At 44.0% G+C, this 27,184-nt stretch overlaps 1 protein-coding gene across 8 annotated transcripts in view; it reads left to right on the top strand.

The window, feature by feature from the left end:
• Nucleotides 1-2,738: 2,738 nt before the first annotated feature.
• CEP120 (centrosomal protein 120) overlaps nucleotides 2,739-27,184 on the top strand; it is a 74,115-nt gene continuing 49,669 nt past the window's right edge. For 3 of the 8 annotated variants that reach the window (XM_044387352.3, XM_044387353.3, XM_044387351.3), the window contains exons 1-5: nucleotides 2,739-2,762; nucleotides 9,735-9,891; nucleotides 11,123-11,237; nucleotides 13,458-13,599; nucleotides 17,584-17,732. In XM_044387352.3, the coding sequence (XP_044243287.3) occupies nucleotides 9,764-9,891; nucleotides 11,123-11,237; nucleotides 13,458-13,599; nucleotides 17,584-17,732 (534 nt within the window). In that variant the 5' untranslated portion in view covers nucleotides 2,739-2,762; nucleotides 9,735-9,763. Of the gene's footprint in view, nucleotides 2,763-5,675; nucleotides 6,217-9,734; nucleotides 9,892-11,122; nucleotides 11,238-13,457; nucleotides 13,600-17,583; nucleotides 17,733-27,184 lie in introns of those variants that run through there. The other 5 variants (XM_048220727.2, XM_048220725.2, XM_026507841.4 and 2 more) reach the window with 4 other exon arrangements.

The following is a 27,184-nucleotide window of genomic DNA, read 5'->3' as shown; positions in this document are numbered from 1 at the left end:
CAACTGCAAGGCAACAAAGTCCCCCATCCAATATCCTGTCACCTGGTACGCTTGCTAGACTCTGCCTGGAAGCGGACCCATTTTTGCAAATGAAAAATTCTATGTTGGCAGCAAAAACCCATACAATCATTTAGGAAGGACAGTTTACTGGTTTATGCAAGTGCCAAGGGATATCGGCTGAGCTATACCACTTGTGAAATGAGGTGACTAAGTATGCTAGCTGCTGGCTGTGGGGGCTGCTTATGCTATCACTCAGGGATGTGGGTGAGAAGTTGAGGGAGCCTTCTGTCTTCTCTGAATCCAGGCCATATGTTTAGAGCCTTTCTCTGAATTCAAGGGGTGTGGGGGGTGTGGGGGGGTAATGGGTAATGATTGTCTGTTGTTGTAATTCCTGGTTGTTCCTGGTGGCCATAACACAGACAGGCAGGAGATCATTTTCTACCCTTTGGGTGTGCTTGTAATATCATCATGAGCCCAAACCCCTGCTCCAGAGATATCTTAAAGTACAGAAGACTGTGTTACTGTTTCGTGGGGTCAGACTTCTGTGGCCCAAAAGCCCCAGAAGGCTGGGGAATGTCTCCTCCAGACAGCTGAGTAGGCTGAAACCAGCTCTTCCTCCACTATTGACTTCCATGTTTCAAGAGGAAGCTTTTCAGAAGGGAAAGAAATCGACACACATGAGACATTATGTAATGGGTGAATCAAAGTCCCACGGAGTCACAGAGCGTGTCTCCATGACACAGGGCCCCAGTGGCAGGGCTTTTTTCCAGCATAGAACATCTGTTGCATCCTTCACCCCTAAAATGGCGTCCTCTCAGGGCGCCTGGGTGACTCAGTTAAGTGTCTGAATCTTGAGCTCAGCGCAGATCCTATCTCAGGGTTGTGAGTTCAAGCCCTGGGTTGGGCTCCGTGCTGGGCTTGAAGCCTACTTAAAAAATAAAAAGAAAATGAAATAAAATGAAGTCTTCTCAAAAGTCTGCTGCTTCTAGTATGCAGGCATACTCCTGCATTCTCCTAATGGCCTCGTCTTTCCAGAGCAAACCTGAGCAGCACTTTCTGTTGGCCTGCAGCCCTTACCCACAGTTGCAGAACTATCTCTAGCTCTGTTCTCTATGGAGCAGGAAGCGTCCTCCCACCGTCTGCTCTGTGCCTTGCCTCAGAGAGAGAGCCACTGTGACACACACCACGACTCAGTGCCTCCAAGCCCGTTGCAGCCTAAAGGAACCCCACAGACCTTACTTCACAAAGGAGGGAGAACAAGAAATGTGGCTTTTCTTCAGACTCTTACATTGGACTGCAAGCTCCTCCTGCCCAGGCAGAAATTCCATCTCGGTCACCCCTGGGGTTCCCCACTGCACACACAAAATGTTGTATGAAGGCGTTTGGGTTCTTACATCGAGCAAATATTGGGGAGGGCTTGCGAGGTTTTGCCCTTCCCTGTTACTGACAAGTCATCCATCATCCAAACCTCCGGGGTCTCTTGACTTCTAGTGAGTTTGCTGATTCTGTGTCAAATTAGGGGCATAAGAACTTGTGCCAAGGATGATAAATGGGGGGCTAGGCTCTCCTTTCCCTGGGGACCCCACAGAGCTAGTCTTCGTTTCTGCCCCTTCAGAAGCTTCTGCCAAGGAGGGGAATGGGGGTCCCCAGCACATTGTCTTTCAGTCCTCTCCTTCCGACTCAGAGGGAATATCTTCTCCTTTCCAGACTCCTGTGCTTTTGCTGCCCTTCAGGGATGCCCATTAGAACCACCTTCCTGAGTGTAGGTCAGAGGTAACTAAAGTGTGTTCGGAATAAGTTTTGGTTGGCTCATGTAGTTGTTGTTGTTTTTAGCTGAAATTAGTTACCAGCATTTATTATTTTGTTAAAGATTTTCATTAGTTATTTGTCACAGAGAGAGAGCCCAAGCAGAGGGAGCAGCAGAGGGAGAGGGAGAAGCAGACTGCCTGGTGAGCAGGAAGCCAGACTCAGGGGGCTCCATCCCAGGACCCCAGGATCATGATCTGAGCCGAAGGCAGACGCTTTACCAATGGAGCCCGCCCTGGGCGCCCCCAGTAACCAGCACTGAAAAATCAAATGAGAGGGGCGCCTGCGTGGGTCCCTCAGTTAAGTGTCTGATTCTTGATTGGGCTCAGGTCATGATCTCAGAGTTGTGGGATTGAGGCCCGCGTTGGGCTGTGCACTGAGCCAACTCCCTCTGCACTTCCTCTCTCTCTCTCAAAATAAATAAATAAATTATGAAAATCAAAGACGTTCACATTAACCTCTACGATTCTAGCTTCTTAGGGAAATATAGAAAACCTGGCTTTTACCAGGTGGCCGTAAGCAGCTGGGCTGAGAAGGTCCGGCCTGCTTTGGGCAGGTGCGGCCCCGCACGTGGCACGGGTTAATTGCAGCCACGTGACCTGAACGAGCGGGTGACTGTGGGGCGCCCCGCTGTGGCCTTTCCCAGGGGCCAGGGAGAGACACTGTTTCGGGAGGGTAGCACCCTCAGAACATAAATAGAGGCCAAGGTGAGGGAATAGAAAAAAGCTGATTTTCTTTGCGGCACCACAAACGAAACATGACAAAATGATCCATCTGTCCACATCCACCATCCCAATGGCCATGACCTTCAGAGATGTCATCATGGCCCCGGCTCCTCACGGAAGTAACGCCAGTTAATCTTCACCAACACCTAATAACCCTGTTTCACAGATGGGGAAGCCGAGGCTCAGAGAACAGCGACATGGCCAAGTCACAGAGTGGAACTTGGAACACAGGTCAGTATGGCTCTTCACTACTGGGCCACCTTGCCTCCCCTGCTGTGGACATTAGTGACTCTTCTTTGGGGGAGTGGGGGCACCCAAATTCATTGCCAGGTTTAATGTTATCTGATGCCGATTAGAAGTCAAGTCTTGTTGACGCTAAATGAGTAGAGGTCATGGCCTCCATTCTCCCTCCCTCTGCCAGAAGGAGGGAGGTCAGGGTCTGGAGGGTCAGGGTCTGGCGCCGTGCTCTTGGACATCTCAGGTATTCAGTAAACGTGCTCATGTTGTTACTTCTACTAGCTTGTCTGACATTGTGCTAAGTGCACGTGTGTGTGTGTGTGTGTGTGTGTGTGTGTAGAGAAGGGACAAGAAGAGGGAAGGGACAGACAGGGGAACATAGCTCCTGATCCTTCCTGTCTTGAGCCATAAATGTTGCTGGATAGATAAAAAACTGGAGACCTACTATAACTAAAGTGTTTTTCAAAAATGTTACATAGCTTGAAAAAGAAAGACTTAACGTGAGTCAAAATCCTTTTTTTGTTCTGTTCTGTCGTTTTATTTTTTCGGTAGAAATCCATAGAAACAGAAAGCTACCTAATATGATAAGCTTCTAGGAGGACAATTTAAATTTGCATGTTTATAATCAATCTCACCTTGTCTATTAGACAACATTTGTGTATCTTATGAGCATTTATCTAAGTAAATTTAGGCTAAAATATGATGGTTTATGCTAGAACTGACGTTACTACTACTTAATATCATGTCTGAAAAAATTAGATTCTAGAATAACAGATAAAGAGGCTATGATGGAACAGATAAAGATGCTGGTGGAGTTATGATCCCATTTCTAGATGGGATGTATGTGGAATTTTATGGTATTAACTTTGTACAGTATGTAAAAAAAAGAACTCACTAAGTTGATGACTTCAGAAGCTGTGATAGGATTTTGAGAGTAATTGTGTTGTTCAGAAGAGTCCAGATAAAAAAAACCCTATGCAAATTTTACTATGTGAGAAAGTTTCCTAGTTAATTGTAATGGTTTGTCAGATTTTCTTTTCTGATTTGAGATTATTGTCTGACATTCAGTGATGGTTTACAAGCTAGCTTGTCAGCCTGAAATGTCGTAAAACAAAACAATGAAGGGTATTGATGGCAATTCCCTACTTCTTGTACAGCTACTAACTTAAGGTCTGTTACTGTTTATATAAAAAGATAATAACTAACTGGCATTTACTACGTTTATGTCCTGAACTAAGAAATTATGTATACTACTATTGTATAGCTGAAATTGAGGCTCAGAGAGGCTAAGTGACTTGCCTAGGGTCAGCTAGCATGTAAATGGTAGAATTAGGTCCTAAACTCTGATTTCCAGGGGTATGCTTTGCGTTGGAGACCCTTGGTCTCATTGCTTTGGTCTCCTTCTGTCTAGGGTTTAAACTAAGCAGTGTTTTACACCATAATAAGCTTGTATCTGGCTTGCTGTCGTTGATCCTTTTGTGGGTCTCGAGTATTGTCAATGTGGACCTCTTCATTAGACTGTTCAACAGGTGATATGTTAAATAATGACATTGGTCTTGTATCAACAGCATTTAGACTGGTAAAATCCACAGGGTACATGACCAATTTCTTTAATGAAGAGTTTTAAGGGGAACAAAAAGTGAAAGTGAGTACCTCTACTTGAAAAGATATGAAAGACATCAACCAAATACACTGTTTTGGAACCACTTTGGATCCTGATTTGAATGAAAACAACTGAAAAATAATTATTAGACAATCAGGGAAATTTGAACAATGTACACTTAAGGTTTTAAGGAATTATTTTTAATTTTTTAGGTAAAATAATGCAATTGAGGTTAAGTAATATATCAAGATGTTTTATGTTTTAGAGGTACATGTTGACAGAGATGAATTGATACGATGTCAGGGACTTCCTCCAAATTAACGGAGCAGATGAAGATTGGTCATCAATTGATAATTGTTGAAGCCGTGTTTTGGGTACTTGGTGTTTCACTGTATTATTCTATCTACTTTTGTGTCTGTTTGACATCTTACACATAAGAATGCATTGTTCAACGGTGAACCCGAAGTAGATCATTACTTTGGTTTTATATTGCATAATGCCTCATTTCCGGGAACTCCGAAGGGGACGGAAAGGGTCTTAGGAGTCGTCTAACCCCATGTGCACATCCTTCTCCTTTCCTTTTGGCACGAATGGGGGTGGGGTGGGGATCGTTTTTTCCTTCTCGTTCACCCCTCCCCACCCCCACCCCGCCCGAAATCCACTTTCAAGCCAGATAACCTCCAAAGGATTTCTAATCTTTACTAAAATAAAGCCTGAAGGTCGGGAGGGGGGATGCCTTAATTTCGGTCTTGATTGCGCTAATTAGTTACCCAGTTGTCAGAGGGGGCCGGAGAACCTATACTTTTAATTTCCCTGCCCACGTGACAATGTTTTTATTTCAGGGTAATTTCTAAAGTACAGGAAATTCTCGGAGAGTTTACGTCACCGCCAGCAGTTACAGTAATTACCGTATTGACGCTACTTGTTTTCAAAAACGTGAACGTTTGCGGGGCGGCGCGACTCCTAGCTAGGCATTTTTCAGTTCAGACTTAAATCGTTATTAAATCATTCTGTGATTTCATTTTTAAGCAGTCGTGACGCTGGGGATCTGAACGGAGCTGTGGGTGTGTGTGTGTGTGTGTGTGTGAGCGTGCGTGTTCTCCATCTCCATTGCTGTATTTCCCAGGTCTTGTTTGCGGGTGAAAAAGCAGAGAACACACCACATTCACACTCCTCGTAGTGGCGCTGCCGGAAGCGTTCGCGGCAGGAGTGCGCCTGCGCAGTCGGGCCCCGCCAACGTGCCTGCCTTCCCCCGTCCGGCTAGCAGGGGGCGCTGTGAGGCAGTGGACTAGTCTCCCTAGAGCTCTGGAACATAGCATAAAAGGGCAGGAGGCGAAGCGGGCGGAGGGGCGTTCTATCCGCGACTGCCCTGGTCTCTATCACCCTTTGTCCTCCAGCTTTCCCCCGGCACTGGGCCTGCGGGCCTGGTTGCTAGGCGGAAGTGGGGCGCCGCGGCTGCCGCTGCAGCTGCCCGGGCGTTTGGAAAAGCGGCAACGCAGGCGGCAAAAGGTCCTCTGGCGGCGGGCTCACCTCTCCCTGCAGACAGGCCGAGCGGCCTTTGCCGTTGCCTTGAGTCGGGGCAGGCTAGGGCTGGGCTGGCGGCCCGGGGCCGGGGAGCCCGGCGCGCTGCAGGAGGGGGCAGGCCCGGGCCGCGGAGCGGGGTCCCGGCGTCGGGAGCCGTGGGCGGGCGGTGGGAGCTCCGCCGGGAGCCCTGCTGGTGGTCGCGGGCCTGCCGCGTCTCACCCGGGTCCCTCTTCCCCCAAGCAGACCCCGCCTGCGGGCCGCCCACCGCGACCATGGTCTCCAAGTCCGACCAACTGCTCATCGTCGTGTCCATCCTAGAAGGTGAGCGGCCGGGGGCTGGCTTTTGCAACTGCTGCTGGCAGAGTTTTAACAGAGCGGCGTGCGACCGAGGCTTGGTTAACCTTAAGAACTTTGTCATCTTTGCTTTTGCGCTCCCCCAGGTCTCGTTCACAGCTGTGAGTCTGTTAGGTCTGTGAGGCCGTGAATTTAAACACCTCTAAGGGAGCATGAGAGCTATCAGGGATAGGTGGTATTTAGCGTGAGTAGCCAGAGCCCCAGAGAATGTAGGAAAGACGATTTCCATCAGAAGCAGCATGTTGATGACTTTTATCTGTGAGTTGTGTGGGCCTGCAAAGCACGTTCTGTTCAGCGGCCTCCTGGTGATACCATTTGTGAGTCGAATACAGGTTTTCTGCAGTATTGCGGGGGGCCATTCCCTTTGCGAGTCTTGATAGGGGACTTAGAGGACTAGAGTTGTCAAGACGGTCTGTTGTACGTGCCTTGAAGTCCGGTAGGTTGAATAAATGACATTTGTCTATTGGAGGCTCTTTGAGTGGCAGGCACTGTCCTGGGAATGGAAGGGTAGAACAGCCCTAGTCCTAAAAGCTCAGGGTATAGCATGGAGAATGTGTGTAATTCATCAGGGTTCGGAAGAAGGAAAGGCAAGCTCTCAGGATGATTTCTCAGCGGAGGTGACATTGATTTGGGTCCTAAGGGATAATGAGGTTTGTGTCTAGGGAAAAAAGGAAGGGAGGGCTTTGAAGAGCAGAGAGCACTTAAGGTATGGAAAAGCAAGGGCATTGTCTGCAATTGCTTAAATTCAGGGTGGTTGGAGAGTAGGTGGCAGAAAGTGGGGGGCATAGGAATTGGTAGGTAGAGTGAAGATAGGTTATGACTAACGTGACAACAGTCATCTTGAGTGGGCCAGAGGAATGGCTGGCTTTTTTTTTTTTTCCTTTTTTCTTTCTTTCTTTCTTTTTTTTTTTTTTTTAACCACCTAGTGGAGATCCTTTGTGGAGGCTTGGCACTGTTTGGGGGATGAGAGGGAATGAGTTGTAATGAGTTTTGGAACAAAACTGAGCAGAAGCTGTAAAGTGTTGGGTCATTTTTAACTGGTATATTACTGATTGTTTAAAGCCCGAGGATTGAAATCCTTATAATTTGGTTAATAAAAGCTTTTGGACTTGGTACTTGCTCCCTGTAGCATAGCAGCAAACCGACATAGAAGGCACTTTTTCCCTTCAGGGATGTGCAGGGAAGGGAACCTGAATTCACTCCCTTCTTGGGGAGATCCGATTCATCTGCAGGACACAGTATGGCGGAATGCTTTATAATATTAAAAACACTGGACGTGGGCCGTAAACATAGGTTTTGGGGGTGAGTGGGGATGATGGCTTAAGGGCTGTGAGTGGTAAGTAAGGATGGAAGAAAGTCCTTGCTGGCGGTTAGATAACCCAGGCCAGTGATGGAGTAAGTATGGTGGATGGAATGGTGAAGAAGCCTGCAAGATGCCCGGGGTCAAGGGAGGTGAACGTTGAGGAATATTCTGGTAAAATAAGCTTGTGTAGCTGGAGTGGATAGAGCTTGGAGGAAAAAGAGGGAGGCAGCCCGTATTCCTAAGTAGGAGAGCATTATTTGCCAGTTTCGTAGTGGTGTGCAGGGAGGGAACCTGGATTCAGGGATGTCAGTTAGGTGTTGCCACACACATAGCTACCGCTGGAGTGGGGACCTCCCTGCAAAGTGTCTCGTTTTGTTTGTTTCCATTCATCGTAGCCATGCTGTTGCCTTAAGCCCAGAACCTGAGTATCCTCATCTTCCTGGGTTCCTTCTCCAACCCCACCTTCCAAACTGAGTTTTGTTGGGTTTATTTTTAAAATAATACTGGGGGCACCACGGAAACTTCTAAATGAGAATTTTTCCGCTCTGAGCACCCTGCTTTGCGGCCTCGTTATGGACCCAATCTATTGTGGTTATCTTTTCAGTAGTCTGTTTCACGAATGGTTTGGTTTTCCTTCTCAGGGAACTTCTGCTCACAGTACTATCTAGGGTCATCTTTTGAAATGCAGATCCAATTGTCTTCAAATCCTTCGGTGTCCTAAAGGATAATGTCTATACTTTTTAGAACAGGATTCATGGCCCTTTACGAGAGACCACTTACCTACCTTTTCAGCTTGATCTCTTCTCCGGCCATATGTTCCTGTGTTCCCAGCTCTTTACTTCTATCGAGCTACCTGCAGGTTCTTGACTGCACCTCTAGAAATGCCCTTTATTCAAAAGAAAAGGATGAGATTTCTTCCATGACTAAAACTGGGGCTGTGTGCTGGATTCCAAGGGTGAAAAAGATGAGGTTTCTGTTCTCAGAGTATTGTCTTTGGAATGAGGCAGGCACCTGTTCGTTCTAACGCGTATTCTCTGGTCTCAGGCCAGTTGGAACTTAGGGTAACGTGGCTGACAATAAAGGTTGTTTTTTTGTTTTTTGACATTGATGAACTTAATTGGGGGAAGCTGGTGATCTTTTAGAGCGGCTCAAAATGATGACCAGAGAAAGGCCTCTGTGATTGCCTATTTCGAGAGCCGTGCCCTCTGTGCTAGGACTCCTAAGTGGGGAGTTGCAGATGAGAGCTTCAGGTAGAAAGTCACAGGCTGGCAATCGAGATCTTTCTGAGCCCTTCCTTACGTGTAGCTTGTTCCAGGGTGAGTAGCAGCTGGCATGTATTTACTTAACAGGGGTCAACGCTCGTCTCCTCAAAATGCCCCTCACCAGACCTGTAAACAGGTTGACTGTAAGATCCTTGTTCTTTAGTTCTTCAGCTTCCTGTTCGCAGCGTCTTCAGTTTGTCTCTTTTCACTAGACCTTCCATGCCTTGAGGGCAAGTACTCTGTTTGACTCTTTGCATCCCATCATTTGACATGGTTAATACCTGGCTCTGCTCTGCCTTCAGTAAACAGTGAAGGAGTGGAGTCAGGCAGTACCAAATCTGATAATTTACAGAATTGGCCTTGAGATTTGAGTGAATGAATGAAAACACGTGTCTGCTTTTCTCCGGCTGATTTGCTGAGTGTTCTCAACTGTGTAAACAGGAAAATTAAGATGCAGGTTGATTGGCTTTTGCTAATTTGATTGTTTCCCGACTCTCTGGATGACTTCACTGCTCTGTATTAACAGCTGATATAGTAATAGCTAATATTGGTGGAACCATGTTTTTGTTTAATTCTAAACGTCACTGAGATCATTGCTGCTCAAAGGGTGAATCGAGGACAACAGCATTGACATCACGTGGGTAATGAATGCAGCCTCTCAGGCCCACCCTAGACCTAGTGAACCAGAATCTATACTTTAACAGCGTCCCAGATGAGTCTTGCACGTTAACCTTTGAGAAGCACTAATCTACAACTTGAAGCCTTCAGTTTGATCCCTTTCCCGAGGACCATGAGTCTGTGTTAGTAGGTAGTGGAATATATACGTCAGCCTGACGCAGGTCAGTTTTTAAACCACGTGCTAAAAGATCCTATTTGATTTTTGTATACTTGTGATTAACCTGTATGCTCTTTTATTCCAGGTCGCCATTTCCCCAAGCGTCCAAAGCATATGCTTGTGGTAGAAGCAAAGTTTGATGGAGAACAGTTGGCTACTGACCCTGTGGACCACACCGACCAGCCAGAATTTGCTACCGAGTTAGCCTGGGAGATCGACCGGAAAGCCCTCCATCAGCACAGGTGACTCTTATTTTCAGTTGGTTCTGCTCTGTTTTTTAGGCTCCTAGAGATGAAGAAATTTATCTTATTAAATTATAGTAACAATGATGATAATGTTCGTTTAGTGGTTTTCTTATGTGCCAGGAGTTTTTCAAAGTACTTGGCAGTAGTAATTGATTTGAGCATTGGATCAACCCTATGAAGCAGGTGGTTGGATTTCCCCCGTTACAGGTGAGAAAACTGAGGCCTAAGAAGGGAAGTAACTTGTTGTAAATCAGTGAGCTGGATAGCAGTAGAGTTTAGCCACTCGAGCTCTGGAGCCTACATTTGTAACCACTACACCTAGCTTTTTCTGAGAGAATAGATATTCTAGAAGGGAATAGATATATTCTAGAAGGGCTATAATGATGCTTACCCACTATGAAATAAGGGTTGGAGTTTATGTAATTTCTATTACTTCATTTACTATCTACTTGGCCTGGCTTGCCAAGGATATATAGAGATAACGTTTATAGTAATTACATAGGGGACTCTTTCTAATTCATTTTATACTTAATTTTAGACATGAAAACACTTGGATCAGTACATAAAACAGGCTTAAAGTTAGAACATCTTATTTCATGAACTCCGATAACTAGAAACCGGCAAGAGTACAGATACTTGTATTTTAAAAAGCATTGAAAATACTTTTATTTGGGGAAACAAAATCATTCATGGCTGTGACTTAGGACTAGAGCAAATAAAATTACAAAGTAAAAATTCTTAGAGAAGATCAGAATTTTGTTTTCAGTGACTTCTGGAATAGTTTGTGATGTTTATGGTAATTAATTCCTAAGTTAATTTCATTATTTTAGTGACAAAAAGCTTTAGCTTATATATTTGTAGTTTTATGTTTGTGTGACAGTATAAGGAAAACATTTTGAAATCAATTTTGAGGATTCATTGTAGTTTTTTACTTTAAAAGAGGTCTTTATATTATAGAAGCTTGAAAAACACTGCCCTACAGCATAGCTTCTCAGATGAGAGACCAAGATTTTTGACGGGCTTTGAATATTACTTGGTATAAAGATAAATAGGCATAATTAATAGTTGGTGTCAGTGGAAGAAGTTTTCAGAAAATATAGAATAGTTTTTGGTTATCCAACAAAATAATTGTTTTGATAGTGGTGGGCAGCTTTTTCAAAGCTAACAGAACATCAGGAAATACTAAGCAGAAGCTACTTTATCCGTAATGTAAATTGTTACCTTACAGGTTGCAACGAACTCCTATCAAACTGCAGTGTTTTGCCTTGGATCCTGTATCTTCAGCCAAGGAGACTATAGGTTACATTGTTCTAGACTTAAGAACTGCTCAGGAAACAAAGCAGGTACTAGCCTCTTGATGTTTTGTTACTGATTCTGTTAGTTGACGATTTTTAGTAGATACCAGATTGATGGAAAGGACACGGAATACTGGACCTGAAAGGTTGTGGGGTGGGTGGGGTTTGAGGCAGCATGGTAGTTCTTAGGTTTCAGTCCCTTCCAAGCATGCAGGCTGGAAGTCCAGGAGTCTTCCTCCTCGCCTCCCTCTTCAGCCTCCGTAGCCCCCCTTCCCAGTTGGTGTCGGGCCTCCAGCTGCCCCTTCCTGATCCAGCTGCTGTTCTGTATTCTCGCCACCGCCCTCGCAGCCTGAGCCACTGTCCTTTCTTAACTTGGCTGTGGTAGTAGCCTTCCGATGGGTTTCTCTGCGTCCCGCTCCTTGCTTTCCTCCTGTAGCAGAGCAAGTGAACTTACCGCACTGCGCTTCGATGACCAAAACAGTATGCTCGCCTCCCACAAACTTGCACACGCGCGCATGCACATACACACACACGCACACACACACAGAAAGAAGGAAAAAGAATTCAGGGTCTTGATTCCTAGGTCAGTGTTTTCTGTTACTGAAAATGTCTCTTCCATCTTTTTATAATCTCTTCTAACCTTATTTTATGTTACTGACTTTGGAAATGCTCACTTCCAATTTTTGTTAATAACTTTGTTTTGTCACAACTCTCTTAAGAGAAGAAAGTGGAAAAAAACCACTTGTTTTTTGAAGTCCTTTATTCCTGATTGGAACCCTAAAGTAGGATTCTGTGCAGAAAAATGGATCTATTTACCAACGTTTTCGCTGCTGGTAGTCATGATATAGAAATGAGCCCGTTAGCTTAGCCCAAATTTGGAATCCTTCAAAAGAAACTGAAATTTTAAAAAATATTTTTTAAAAGAGAATCTGCCTCTCCTCCCTCCTTGGGTACTCCTCAGCTCTCTGTGCCCAGGTTCTGAAAAAGGTTTTCTTTCTTGAGTTTTAGCCCCATAACCATGGTTGTGCCCCTGATGTTGCCCTTAACTAGCTTTACTACAACTGGAGCAAGACTCCTGTGCGGAGGCTTAGGTTACAGACAAGGTGAATTGTCCTAGGGGTAGGATCCCTGGGAGGACGTCCTGCCTGGGAATGCTCTTGACATTGCCCCCCTCCCCCGCCCAGGCCCCGCCCCCAGGCCTATAGACCCTTTGTTATCATAATTGTTTTTTTTATCTCTATCAGAGATAAGGAGAAATGTCTCAGAACTTAAGAGTTTTAGGAAAGCCAGATGTTGTCTTGCTTTTTCTCTCCTGTTTATTTGCAGAAGTATTTGAATTGGTGAGTAGAATATAAGAAGTTCAAAATAAATTGATTCTCCATAAATGAACGTAAACACAGAAAAACCCAGATTTGTTTTTCTAGGTTAGGTAATGGAAAAATCAAAAATTTTCTGAGTCGCTGAAACTCTTTCTCAGGCCCATACTTAAAATATCTATCATAAAAAATACAGCAAGGGACTCTGAGTTTTTCCTTTAAAAATACAAAACAAAACCTTGGGTGTGGGTTTATTTAAAGGCTAGGGCCTAGTTCGTCCTACTTTACTTACCACGCGTAGCTGGATACAAAACAGCAGCTTTTGGTTTTTAATCTGTATAAGCACCGGTTTGCGTGGCTTTATGGAATAGCGCTCAGAGTAAGAACACTGTGTCCGTGAATTGCCGTGGTGACCCCGCAGGAGTGAAACACGGGGTCCTGGGCCATGATAGGGCAGGCTGGCTTGGTTACCAGAATTTCTCACAATTACTGTGGGAGGGTGGTGAGGTAATTTAGAATGCTTGATTCTGTGAGAAAGCCTTTATATTTTAGTCAGCTGTGTGGTTCATTACCCAGAACTCGACACCAGGTCTCTCCGCTTTTGTGTTTTGTTAGTGTTTTTGTTAGCGCTAGCTTTCCTTTTCCCTCATTGGATACATGCGGAACAAAGGAGAAATGGGGGCCCGCAGCAAAGGTATACCAGAAAAAATGAAAAGATGAGGGGTTAGGGAAATGGAAAATGGGTAGTCTAAACTTATTTTTTCCAAGAGGAAGTTCAGTTAGGTTCCTAAGTAGGATTACATTCTTTGGCAGAAAATGTGAAAAATATTTTAAAAGCAGAGAAAGTACTCAGAAACTACAGGAAATATATTTGGAACCTTCCAGAATGTTGCCCGCTGTCGTCGATTTCATATTAATTATTGAGGTGGTTTTGCTTTGTTTTACTCTCCAGGCTCCAAAATGGTACCAGCTGTTGAGTAATAAATACACCAAGTTCAAGGCTGAGATACAGATAAGCATTGCTTTGGAAACAGACACAAAGGCCCCAGTGGATAGTTTTAAAGCCAAAGGAGCCCCCCCTCGAGATGGAAAAGGTTTGTGCATCATCTCTAAGGACATTGTCTGAAAAGTTGTCACTGTGGACTGGGACTTCAGGAACGGTGAGCTACGGCGTGATAGGCAAACACACATAGGACCGTGAACCGATTTTACTCAAGCGCATCAGACACACGTGCGATTATTAAACACGCAGCACTTGCTGCTCTAAGCTCTTGTTTACAAAACCGAGAAATAAAGCAAGATGTTCTTTTCTTTATTTGGTATATAACAGAGGAAAGCAGAATTTTGTTTTCTTAAAAATTGATACTTAGGAAAATCTTCTTCCTAGAGTGAGTGCAGGAAAGCCAGAAACTTCGGCTGTTCTCTCTTCCCTCAGCTATTAACAACACCTTCCTTTTTTTTTTTTTTTTTTAAATAAACTTTATTTTTTAGAGTCTTTTGAGGTTCACAGCGAAATCGAGTGTGAAGTACAGATTGTTGCTGCATACCCCCATCTCCCTGGCCACAGAGCCTCCCCACCATCAACATCCCTCACCAGAGGGGACACTTGGTAAAACTGATGAACCGACGTTAACAATTCACGATCACCCAAAGTCCATAGTTGATACTAGGATTTACTTTTGGTGTTTGTATTACAGTGTGTAAGTTTAGACGAATGTGTAATGACACACCTGCGATTGTAGTGTCCCACGGAAGAGTTTGACTGCTCTAAAAATTGTCTACTCTGCTTCTCCCTCCCTCCTACCTAACTCTGGCAAACGCTGGTTTTTGTTTTTTAATTGTAGCATAGTTGACATCAATGTCCTATTAGTTTCAAGTGTACAACACAGAGGTTTGACAAGTCTGTTCCTTACGCTGTGCTCACAAGCGTAGAGCCCCTCTGTCCCCATACAAGGGTGTCACAGTACCATCCCTGCGCTGTACCTTTCGTCCCTGTGACTGACTCGTTCCGTGACCGGAAGCCCGTACCTCCCACTGTCCCTCATTCAGTGTGCCCTCCCCGGCAATCATCAGTTTGGTGTCTGTTGTATTTACAGATATGATTCTGCTAGGAATGTATTTTGCATCATCTGCCAACAAAGACCGTTTTATGTCTTTATTCCGCTCGGCACGCCTTTGTCTCCTTTGTTTATCTTCCCCCATTAGCCGGGACCTGGAATATGATACTTAGAAACACTGATGAAAGGGGATCTCCTTGCCGTGTTCCTGTAGGGTTTTTATGGATGTTCTTCGTCAAGTTGAGGAAGTTTCTCTCTACTTGTAGTTGGCTTAGGGTGTTTTATCATTACCGAGTGTTGGATTTTGTCACATGCTTTTTCTGCATCTTTCGATGCCGTCATGTGGTTTTTCTTCAGCCTGTTGATCTGACGGATCATAGTAACATTTTCCAGGGTTGAAGCAGCCTTGCGTACCTGAGCAAAATGGCATTTGGTTGTGGTACGTAGTTCTTTTCATGCATAGTTGGATTCAGTCGACTAATATTTTGTTGAGAATCTGTGCATGTATGTTAATAAGAGATAGTGGTCTGTTGTTTTCTTTTTTGTAATGTCTTGGTCTGGTTTTTGACATCAGGGTAATGCTGGCCTCTTAGAGTTAGGAATTATTACCTCTGCTTCTATCGTCTGAGAAAGATGAGAGAGAATTGGTATATCTTCCTTGAATGTTTGCTAGAATTCACCAATGAAGTCATCAGGGTCTGGTGCTTTCTGTTTTGTAAAGTTATTGATTCAATTTCATTAGAAGATACAGGCCTATTCAGATTGTGTGAGTTTGGGCAGACTTTGTCTTTCAAGGCAATTGGTCCATTTCGTGGAGGTTATCAAATTTTTGCGTGTAAAGTTGTTCTCCTAGTTTTCCTTCAGTATCCTTTTAATGTCAGTGGAATCTGTAGTGATGTCCCTTCTTTTGTTATTGATAATTTGTGTTTTCTCTCCTTTTCTCTTAGCAACATTGACTAAATGCTTAATGGTGTGATCGATGTTTTTGGAGAGCCAGCTTTTGGTTTCTTTGGTTTTCTTCATTGATTTCCATATCATTGATTTAAGCTCCAGTTTTTATTGTTTCTCTCCCTCTGCTGGCTTTGAATTTAATTTGCAAAAATTTGCTGCTGTTTTCTGTTTTCCTGAGATAGAAGCTTAGATTTTTGTTTGGTTTATTTTGTGTTTTGGTATGCCTTGTAATTTTTTTGTTGAAAGGTGGACACGATACACTAGCTAAACAGAAATGGGCCTTTAGTAACACAGGGGTAAGGTGTTGGGAGAGGGGAACCTTTTTGTAGTCCTGTGACTGAGTCTCAGTGTTCGGGTGAACCTGTCCCCCTGCACTGCTTTGGCTTGTCCGATGGCAGATTGAGGTGGTACATCTCCGGCGTGAATGTCACAGAAGTGATGCCCTGCTCTCCTCTCATCTTTGCAGGTGGCATAAAATTTTGGTTTGTCCCATTGCTGAGGATATGGTGATACTCATTTTGGTTACTTGATTAACATGTAGTGTGTATCTGTTTTCAACTTTCGCCCGTCTCCATATAATTCTTTGAGCTTTTTCTTGGTTTCTGGTGTAGGAAGACGGTACAGGCTGATGTTCTTTCCTATCTCAGCCCTGGATTCAGCTGTTTGTTTAGGGAACCCTGCTTCCTTTTAGCAAAGAAAGCTGTTTAGGAGTCAAGGTCCAGGTGCAGGGTATGCCAGTTGCTCTTGGGGTGTTCTGCTCCCAGGGCCTTCCAGTGAAAAAAGTGAGGGAGTAAGTTCATGTATGTACACACACACACACACACACACACACACACACACACACGAACATGGATATATATACACGCACCAGCCACAGTTACATATATACCTTTATATCCGTGTTTATCCATACGTTTAGCGAACCGTGTACATTCACATTGACACCTTCATTCCCTCCAGTCTTACATAAGGTTTATCCTAATTGTTGTCCCTTTCCATACCTGTAACTCGCTGACACCAGGAGACCTGTCATAGTTACACTCTTTGCACTTCTGAGCTCTGCTGACCTTACTATTTTATGGCTGTCTTTATTAAAGTGATAGATGCTGTGTAAGGGCTTTACTTTCATTATTTAATTTGATCTTCTAAACAACATTATAAAAGCTTTGCAGAACAAAAATGGGAACAAAAGGAAATCCTGTAGTTTCCCCGTAAAACTGGTAAATGGCTGAATTGGGATCGGAACCTTGGTCTGTTACTGGAGTGTCTGTCTGCGGAACTGTTGAGCTCTGTTTAGCCAGTGCTGCAGTAAGCTCATTTCTTCGGGGTTACCCCCGCGTGCTGCCCCTCCCCCTCGCCCCCCATCAGAGTCTGAGCTGCCCTTTCAGCAGCTGCTTAGGGAAATGTTTGGTTTTAAACTTTTCAAGCCAAACGTATAATTTCTCAGGCTGCAAAATAGGAATCTGGAGAGGGTTGCTTACTGCTGAGGGTTGTGTATATCTGACGTGTGCATTTTATCACGTCCCCAAATTGTTTCATGCTTTCCTCCTGTTCTTGGAAAACTACCTCAGTGTTTGAGCGTGGCGCGCAGGAAGGCCAGGTGTTGGGGCTCCGCTCCGTCTTCCTGCGGGTCAGTCCTCAGCCAGGAGCCCGCACACCACGCCCCCCTCCCCCGCCCCGTGCTCCTAGTGCAGTTCCTTCTGCCTGGAACACTGTTCTCTGTCTCCTCCCTTATTCCGTTCCTTCACCTCTCCCTTCTTAGCTGCACGGGGCTGATGTTTCAGTTCCCAGTTTAGATTCACTTCCTTCGGCAGACCCATGATGCCTCTTCTCCGTGGTTTATTCAGTTTTAAAATGTTAACCGTATTTTGACTTAGAAAGAAAATGGTGGTTAAGTAAGGTTTCTTGGGAGAGTGTGTTTAAAAAAAAAATTCACAGGAAACCTTACTGAGGTACTGACTATATCCGTGAGAACTGCCAAGCAAAATACAAAGCATAACCAGCTTTCAGAATCTTAGAGTGGTTTACGGCAAACTCTAATGTAGTTGAATTGTGGTTTCCCCCGTAAAGTACCTGCCGGCCTGTCTGGACTGGATCCCAAGGACATCGTGGCCGTGCTGAATGAGGAGGGAGGCTACCATCAGATCGGACCAGTGGACTATTGCACCGACTCCTTCGTTCTGTCGGTGACCATCGCCTTTGCTACCCAGCTGGAGCAGGTGAGACTTGCCCTCTGGGGAGTGAGTCACAAAGAACTGAAAACAGTGATTTTCTTTCTTTCCTTTCCTTTCTTTCTTTTTCTTTTTTTTTTTTTTAATTAAAATTTGCCTTTTAGGTATTAAAAAGATTTGCAAAGTGGACTTTTTTTTTTACACTTTTAAAAAGATGTAGAAAAATGTTTTCATTCATATCAGAAAGTATTTCTGCTTTAAGAACAGACTTAATTGGTATGATTTTAGTAGTAAGAGAAAAAAATTAAAATCTCTTAGGATTTAGAAGAAAGCCTGTCATAAACACTGTTTCCCACTGCGTGCTATTTTAAGGACTGGTCTGAAAGGATTTTTTTTCCAAGTGTTGAAAAAGTGACTTTTCGGAGAATTGTTCTATGTTGGGAACACTCGGTCTCTGTCATACTTCAATAGGTATCATCTGGGATTAGATTTTACCTTATTTACAAACTAACAAATTTGGTAATTACTGCTTTTTTGTTTTTTTAATGTTTTTTTATTATGTTAGTCACCATCCCCGCTTTCTGATGTAAAGTTCGATGATTCATTAGTTGCGTAGAACACCCACTGCACCATGCAATACGTGCCCTCCTTACTACCCATCACCAGCCTATCCCATTCCCCCACCCCTCTCCCCTCTGAAGCCCTCAGTTTGTTTCCCAGAGTCCATAGTCTCTCATGCTTCATTCCCCCTTCTGATCACCCCCCCTTTCTTTATCCCTTTCTTCCCCTACCGATCTTCCCAGTTCTTATGTTCCATAGATGAGAGAAATCATATGATAGTTGTCTTTCTCTGCTTGACTTATTTCACTTAGCATTATCTCCTCCAGTGCTGTCCATGTTGTAGCAAATGTTGAGAACTCATTCTTTCTGATGGCTGAGTAATATTCCATTATATATATGGACCACAACTTCTTAATCCAGTCATCTGTTGAAGGGCATCTCGGTTCCTTCCACGATTTGGCTATTGTGGACAATGCTGCTATGAACATTGGGGTGCATATAGCCCTTCTCTTCACTACGTCTGTATCTTTGGGGTAAATACCCAGTAGTGCAATGGCTGGGTCATAGGGTAGCTCAATTTTTAACTTTTTAAGGGACCTCCACACTGTTTTCCAGAGTGGCTGTACCAACTTGCATTCCCACCAACAATGTAGGAGGGATCCCCTTTCTCCACATCCTCTCCAGCAATTGTTGTTTCTTGCCTTGTCAATTTTTGCCATTCTAACTGGCATAAGGTGGTATCTTAGTGTGGTTTTGATTTGAATTTCCCTGATGGCTAGTAATTTTGAACATTTTTTTCATGTGTCTGTTAACCATTTGTATGTCATCATTGGAAAAGTGTCTGTTCATATCTTCTGCCCATTTTATGATTTGTTTGTTTCTCGTGTATTGAGTTTGAGAAGTTCTTTGTAGATCTTGCATACCAGTCTTTTATCTGTAGCATCATTTGCAAATATATTCTCCCATTCCGTGGGCTGCCTCTTAGTTCTTTTGACTGTTTCCTTGGCTGTGCAGAAGCTTTTTATCTTGATGAAGCCCCACAAGTTCAATTTAGCTTTTGTTTCTCTTGCCTTTGGAGATGTGTCATGAAAAAGGTTGCTTTGGCCGATGTCGTAGAGGTTGCTGCCTATGTTCTCCTCTAGGATTTTGATGGATTCCTGTCTCACATCGAGGTCTTTCATCCATTTGGAGTTTATTTTTGTGTACAGTGTGAGAGAGTGGTCAAGTTTCATTCTTGCATGTAGCTGTCCAATTTTTCCAGCACCATTTATTGAAGAGACTGTCTTTTTTCCACCGGATGTTTTTTCCTGCTTTATCAAAGATTAGTTGCCCAAAGAGCCGAGGGTCCATTTCTGGGTTCTCTATTCTGTTCCATTGGTCTATGTGTCTATTTTGGTGCCAGTACCATGCTGTCTTTGTGATCACAGCTTTGTAGTACAGCTTGAAGTCTGGCATTGTGATGCCCCCAGCTTTGTTTTTCCTTTTCAACAATTCCTTGGCGATTCGGGGCCTTTTCTGGTTCCATACAAATTTAAGGACTATTCCAGTTCTTTGAAAAAATGTCATCGGTATTTTGGTCGGGATAGCATTGAAAGTGTAGATTGCTCTGGGTAGCATGGACATTTTAACTATGTTAATTCTTCCGATCCATGAGCATGGAATATTTTTCCATCTTTTTGTGTCTTCCTCAATGTCTTTCAAGAGTGATTTATACTTTCTATAATATAAGTCCTTTACGTCTCTGGTTAAGTGAATTCCAAGGTAACGTATGGTTTTTGGTGCTATTGTAAATGGGATGGATTCCCTAATTTCTTTTCTTCAGTCTCATTATTCGTGTATAGAAATGCAACTGATTCTGAGCATTGATTTTTGTATCCCGCCACATTACTGAACTGCTCTATAACTTCTAATAGTTTGGGAGTGGATTCTTTTGGGTTTTCCATATAGAGTATCATGTCATCTGCGAAGAGAGACAGTTTGGCTTCTTCTTTGCCGATTTGGATACCTTTGATCCCTTTTTGTTGTCTGATTGCTGTTGCAAGGACTTCTAGTACTATGTTGAATAATAGTGGCGAGAGTGGGCATCCTTGTCGAGTTCCTGATCTTAAGGGAAAGGCTTCTAGCTTTTCCCCATTGAGAATAATATTTGCTGTAGGCTTTTCATAGATGGCTTTTATGAGATTGAGGAATGTACCCTCTATTCCTACACTCTGAAGGGTTTTAATCAGGAAAAGATGCTGTATTTTGTCAAATGCTTTTTCTGCATCAATTGAGAGGATCCTATGGTTCCTGAGTCTTTTCTTGTTGATATGATGTATCACGCTGATTGATTTGCGAATGTTGAACCGCGCTTGCATCCCAGGGATGAATCCCACTTGGTCATGACGGATAATCCTTTAATGTTATGTTGGATTCTATTAGCCAGGATATTGTTGAGGATTTTGGCGTCCATATTCATTAGGGAAATTGGTCTGTAATTCTCCTTTTTGGTGGGGTCTTTGCCTGGTTTGGGGATCAAGGTAATATTGGCCTCATAGAATGAGTTTGGTAGCTTTCCTTCTGTTTCTATTTTTTGAAATAGCTTTAGGAGAATAGGTATTATTTCTTCTTTGAATGTTTGGTAGAATTCCCCAGGAAAACCGTCCGGGCCTGGAGTTTTGTTATTTGGAAGGTTGTTTATCACTGACTCAATGTCTTCATAATTGGCCTGTTTAAAAAATCGATTTCTTCCTGTTTCAGTCTTGGTAGTTTATAGGTTTCCAGGAAGGCCTCCATCTCTTCCAGGTTACTTAATTTATTGGCATATAGATGTTGATAAAAGTTTCTAATAATCCTTCCAATTTCATTGGTGTTGGTCGTGACCTCTCCTTTTTCGTTCATAATTTTACTAATCTGGGTCCTTTCTCTATTCTTTTGGATAAGTCTTGCCAGTGGTTTGTCAATTTTATTGATTCTCTCAAAGAACCAGCTTCTAGTCCTGTTGATCTGCTCTACTGTACTTCTGGTTTCTAATTCATTGATTTCTGCTCTAATCTTGGTCAACTGCTTCCTCATGCCTCATTAGGCCTGTCCCTCTGTTGCTGTTCCAGCTTCTTGAGGTGAGAATATAAAAACTGTATTTTAGATTTTTCTATTCTTTTGAGTGAGGCTTGGATGGCTATGTATTTCCCCCTTAGGACTGCCTTTGCAGTATCCCATAGGTTTTGGACCGTTGTGTTTTCATTCTCGTTGGTCTCCATAAATTGTTTAAATTGATTTTTGATTTCCTGGTTTATCGAGTCATTCCTGAGCAGGATGGTTCTTAGTCTCCCAAGTGTTTGAGTTTCTTCCAAATTTTTCCTTGTGGTTGAGTTCCAATTTCGGAACGTTGTGGTCTGAGATATTTTGCAGGAGATAATTTCAGTCTTTTGGTATCGGTTCAGACCTGTTTTGTGTCCCAGAACATGGTCTATTCTTGAGAATGTTCCATGGGCATTAGAATAGAATGAGTATTCTTTGGTTCTGGGGTGTAGTGTTCTATATATATCTATGAGGTCCAACTCGTCGAGTATGGCATTCAAAGCTCTTGTTTCTATATTGGTTTTCTGCTCCGGTGCTCTGTCTGTTGCTGATAGTGGAGTGTTGAGGTCCCCTACTATTAATGTATTTTTATCTATATGTCTCTTTATTCTGGTTAAGAGTTGGCTTGTGTATCTTGCTGCTCCCCTGGTGGGGGCATATATATTTATAATTGTCATATCCACTTGTTGGATACATCCTTTAAGAATAATATAGTGCCCTTCTGTGTCCCTAACTATAGTCTTTAGTTTAAAATCCAATCTGTCTGATATGAGAATTGCTACCCCAGCTTTCTTTTGAGGTCCATTGGCGTGAAAGATGGTATTCCATCCCTTTACTTTCAGTCTGAATGCATCTTTAGGTTCAAAATGAGTCTCTTGTAGACAGCAAATGGATGGGTCATGTCTTTTTATCCAGTCTGCAACCCTGTGGTGTTTTATGGGAGCATTTAGGCCATTTACATTGAGACTGAATATTGAGAGAGATGATTTTAATGATGCCATGTTGCCAGTAAAGTCTTTGTTTCTATAGATTGTGACTTTCTGTTCTGTATCACTCTTGGGGCCTTTTTACCTTTATAGAACCCCCCTTCATATCTCCTGTAAGGCTGGTTTCGTGGTTACGAAATTGGTCAATGACTGGCGATTCTGGAAGGTCTTTATTTCTCCATCAATTCTGAATGACAGCCTTGCTGGATAAAGGATCCTTGGCTGCATGTTTTTCTCTGAAAGAGCTTTAAAAATGCGCCCCCCCCCAACCCTTTCTCTCATTCCAGGTCTGTGTAGACAGGTCTGACGTAATTCTGATACCTTTGCCTTGGTACGTGAGAAATTTCTTTGCCCTGGCCGCTTTCAATACTGTATCCTTGCATCTAATATTTGCGAATGCACTATGACGTGACGTGGCGTAGGTTTGTCGTGGTTGAGCTTGGGAGGGGTCCCCTCTGCCTCTTGGACACGAATGTTTGTTTCCCTTGCTAGATTAGGGAAGTTTTCAGCCACAATTTGTTTAAATATCCCTTCTAGACCTCTTGTTTTTCTCCACCCGCTCTGGGATGCCGATGATTCTGACATTGGAACGTTTCATTGAGTCAGTAATCTCCCGTAACCTACATTCCTGTGCGTGGATTTTTTTGAGCCCAGATTCTATTTTAGTTTTTTCTTCTACTAACCCATCCTCCAATTTGCCAATACGTTCTTCTGCCTCATTGACCCTGGCCGTCAGAGCCTCTAGTTTTGCCTGCATTTGGCTCATAGAATTTTTAATTTCTGCCAGATTCGCTCTCATTTCTGCCCTTAGAGATTCTATATTCTCATTAACATTTTCGTTAATACTTTTTTCAAGTCTGCACATCATCTTGACCATTGTTACTCTGAATTCCATTTCTGATAATTTGGTTATATCCATATCCATTAGTTCTGTGGCAGAGGCCACAGACTCATTGTCTTTGCTGGGGGGAGGATTTCTCCTTCTCGTCATCCTGATGAGGAGAGGTTGCGGGATTGTCCAGAGCCCAAATTATTGACCGGGACCCAGGCCGTGCGCCCTTGTTTTATAGGGATCTTAGGGATGTGGGCTTCTTGATTTTTCAGCCTGCCTTCTGGGGGAGGGGCCTGCCGCGCCGATACTCAGGCAACCCTGTTTGGGTAGAGTCTCCGTGTCCCCTGCGAGGGGGGATGGGGATGGGCACTCTCTGAGCCGGTATTTCCAGGCTTTTGTTCTCTGGCGGCTTTCCCTGGCGGTTTGCTGTGCCTCTTCTGAGAGTCAGAGCAGCAGTGGCCGAATCTCAGCCTCTGTCTCAGAACAGAGGGATCGCGGACCGTTCTCCACTGATGTTCTGGCCACTTTAACTCTGTTACTGTTGGTGCTGCTCAACCCTGCAGCGTCCCGGGATGTGCGCCCCACACCCGGCGTCCCAGCCCTCACTTCCAGGGCCGGCGCGTCTCTGTCCTTTGTGTTTCTAACGCCACCAGCCGCCCCGCGCGCGCTCCCGGATCTCCCGGTCTCAGTCTGGATCTAGTGAGCACACTGGGATTCCGGTGTTCCGCGAGATGCCTGGTGGCGCGCGCACCCGGCTCACGGTCTCAGTCTGCTGTTTTGCGGGTGCCGTCCGCGAGCCCGCCTGCTCTCCCGTGCAAGTGGCTACCGCTTCCCGGCGCCCGAACGCGGCGGCTCCCTCCCCCTTCCGTTTATCTTCCGATATCTGTGCACAGTTTCATGGCTCCCCGCCTCGTACCTCAATACTCAGCGCTGGAGATGTTCATTTGTAGAGATCCAGATGCATCTTCCTGTGTCTCAGGCTGGTTCCGTGGGTGTTCAGGCTGGTCTGGTTCCTATCCAGCTCGACTCGGGGGACCGGCTGAAAAAGGGGTCCCCTACTCCTCTGCCATCTTAACTCCTCCCCCCGACAATCACTTCCGGTAATTACTGCTTCTCGGATGGTGCCAGAAGACGGAAGGTTCTTGGGTCAGAGACAAAGGACTATACTACTCTCAGCACAGCAGACAACACGCACATCTGTATATTGTCTGCCATCTTCCTTGCCCCATGTTCCAAGGGTGACACAGAGGGGCCCAGGTGGCTGCCCCACACAGAGTGGGTTTGTGCCACGGCTGAGGAGCACAGAACTTGGGGAGTAGACCACTTGAATCGTAAACAGTCCTGGTCTCTCTCCGGTCTCTCTCCAAGAAGACGCTTAATTCCTCGAGCTTACCAGCTGCCCATGCAGCCCTGGGAAGCAGCCTGGGGGACAGTGGTCTGGGCCTTGCGATCTCGGTGCCTCAGCGAGAGGTGCAGGGACGCTCAGGACCCGTGCCAACATTCCCTCTTCGCAAAAATGGCTCAACACAAAATGAGCTGTTACTCCATGGTCTTTCTCAGGATCAAGCCCAGTTTTCTCGAGTTTATGTTGGTCTATAGCAATTGAAATAAATTAATAATTTCAGAAATAGAGAATTATGGCTTATGACTTACATTTTTTACCTTACTGTTGACTTTCTTAGAGGTACACAGCTCCCACACAGTCCACATTTAGAATATTAGGTAATGATTTTTCTCAGGAAATATTTACAATTTTGTCATAGCAAATTCATGCTTCTGCCTTTCTCCATCAGTTTCTCTTCTGCTTCATACAGCCCTGCTTATGGGTTGCCCCAGCTTACTATGCCGTTTGGCTGGGGTAAGGTCACATGTCCACTGTCCTCATTAACCACATCAGGGGACACATTAGATAATGAGGCCACTATACTTTTACTGTGTTATTAAGTAGGTGCAAGGCATCTTACATTACTACTTTATTGTTAGTTTTTTTCAGCTCTAGGGAGGCATCATTGTTCCTCATCACTTACTGTGTGTCCTGTTCCGTGAAGTAGGCATTTTGCTAACTACCGTGTTCAGTCCTCCCACAACTTTAGGGGATGATTATTTTCATTTTCAAGATCACGAAACCATTTCTTAGGAAGGTTGTACAGCTAAGTAAATGGCCTAGGTATTTCTGGAAATAGAGTCACTTCCCTTATTCTCTCGTTGCGGTATTAGGCTCTCTGCTCTCTTGCGCAGTTTTGGAGTACGATGCATTTGCGCGGGTTCTCTTTCTCACCACTCACTCACTGCTGACTAGCTAGCTCCTTCCCCTTCGGCACTGTAACCTTTCGGAGGCTTGAGGTTTTTCAGTAGTAGACTGGTGATAATACCAGCTTTCCATATAAGCATGAGGGAGGAGACAATGTAATCAGAATGTCTCCCACATAGTTTGTATGTGTGAAGCTACGTTTGTACGATAACAGCTTGTTGGGAGTAATTGGCCTATTGAATCCACAACTAACACTAAAACAGTTCTTGGTAATACAAGGTGACTCACTGGGACCAGTCGCTCAGTTTAGTTTTAAGAACTCAAAAACCAGATTGACAACTAGCTCTTGGCTCTCCCTGCTAAAAAGGAAGCCAGGCAGGTTTCTCTCAAGAGTAAACCGAATTACCATGGAACCCAGCAATTTCAGTGCTAGGTGTGAATCAAAAGAACTGAAAACAGGTGTTCAAATAAAAACGTGTACGGGAATGTACATAGCAGTATTCACAGTCTCCAAAAGGTGGAAACAACCCAGATGTCCATCAGTGGCTGAGTGGGTAAACCAGATGCACACCGTACGCTGGAATATTGCACGACTAGAACGGAGTGGGGTACTGTCAGGCGCTGCAGTGCGGGCAGACGTTGAACGCAGGCCGAGTGAAAGAAGCCAGACACTCAGGACCACATGATGTGTGACTGCACTTCTATGAAATCCACTAGCACAGGTGAACCCATAGAGACCTGGAGCAGATTTGTGGTTTCCTGGGGCTGGAGGAAGGGGGAAATGGAGACTGCTTCATGGCTGCGGTGTTTGTCCTGGGGAGGTGAGCGCCTTCTGGAGCCAGATGTAGGGACCAGTGCATGCACGGCCTTGTGAATATACTCACTGGTACTGAGGTGCTCGCTTTTTAATCGTTACAATGGTACATTTTCTGTTGCGTGTACTTTACAATAATTAAAAAATTGAGCCCAATAGTCTACTCATCTTTTGATATTATTTAATATTTGTTGTTTGCTTTTTTCATTATTTACAGACAAGCCAGGGGTCTTATAAATTAGCCATTTAGTTCTTTCCTCAAGCTAGTGAAAGGTACTAGGAGAAAGTATCAAGCAACAAATAAAGCTAATAAAAAATACTTTTTCAGATGCACATCAGTGACTTAGGACATGATGCTATCATGTTGTAGATTGGAGGAATGAGTTAGGAGCGGGGAGACCGGATGGTGATAATCTTGTGTGGCTCCTTTTCTTAAAAATTGGACATTTATGGTTAAAAAAAAAAACCTTCCAAATACAAAGACATTAAAGGATTTTTAAAGGAATCTTTTCTTAGTGGAAATTAAAATTAAATATACTATGAAATATTGGAGGGCCATCTTTAGTTTTTAAAATTTTTATTGCTTTCTGATTATGGAAGAAACCAAAGAAAAAAGTCTTGTCTAATTAAACTCAGAAAGTAAGGATACTATATTTTGGCCTCAGACATTTTCCCATTCATGTAACCGCTGAGTCTGTGCTGGGTTGTGGAGTTGTGCAGTTGAACATGTATTCTCTCTTTTAATCCTTCCAACGACCCTAAAAGAAATGGAGGGACAGAGTGATAGGGGAACTTGTTCGAAGCTTCTCAGTCAGCCGTTGATGGAACCAGGATTGGGGGCTTAATCCAGAATCTGTTAACAGCTGTAGGTGTGTAAGTGCTGGCTCTCTCTAGATAAATCTGATTAAAATCTACTCACGGGCAGTTTAATGTATGGGGTTGGAGTAAACGTTCACTTCACACATAAAAATATACTTTATATGACACACTAGCTAT

The sequence above is a fragment of the Ursus arctos genome, unplaced genomic scaffold (genome assembly GCF_023065955.2).
Source record: "Ursus arctos isolate Adak ecotype North America unplaced genomic scaffold, UrsArc2.0 scaffold_5, whole genome shotgun sequence".
Taxonomy (NCBI): Eukaryota; Metazoa; Chordata; class Mammalia; order Carnivora; family Ursidae; genus Ursus; species Ursus arctos.
Note: the sequence above shows the minus strand (reverse complement) of the source record. Positions and strands in the feature narration are given on the sequence as shown.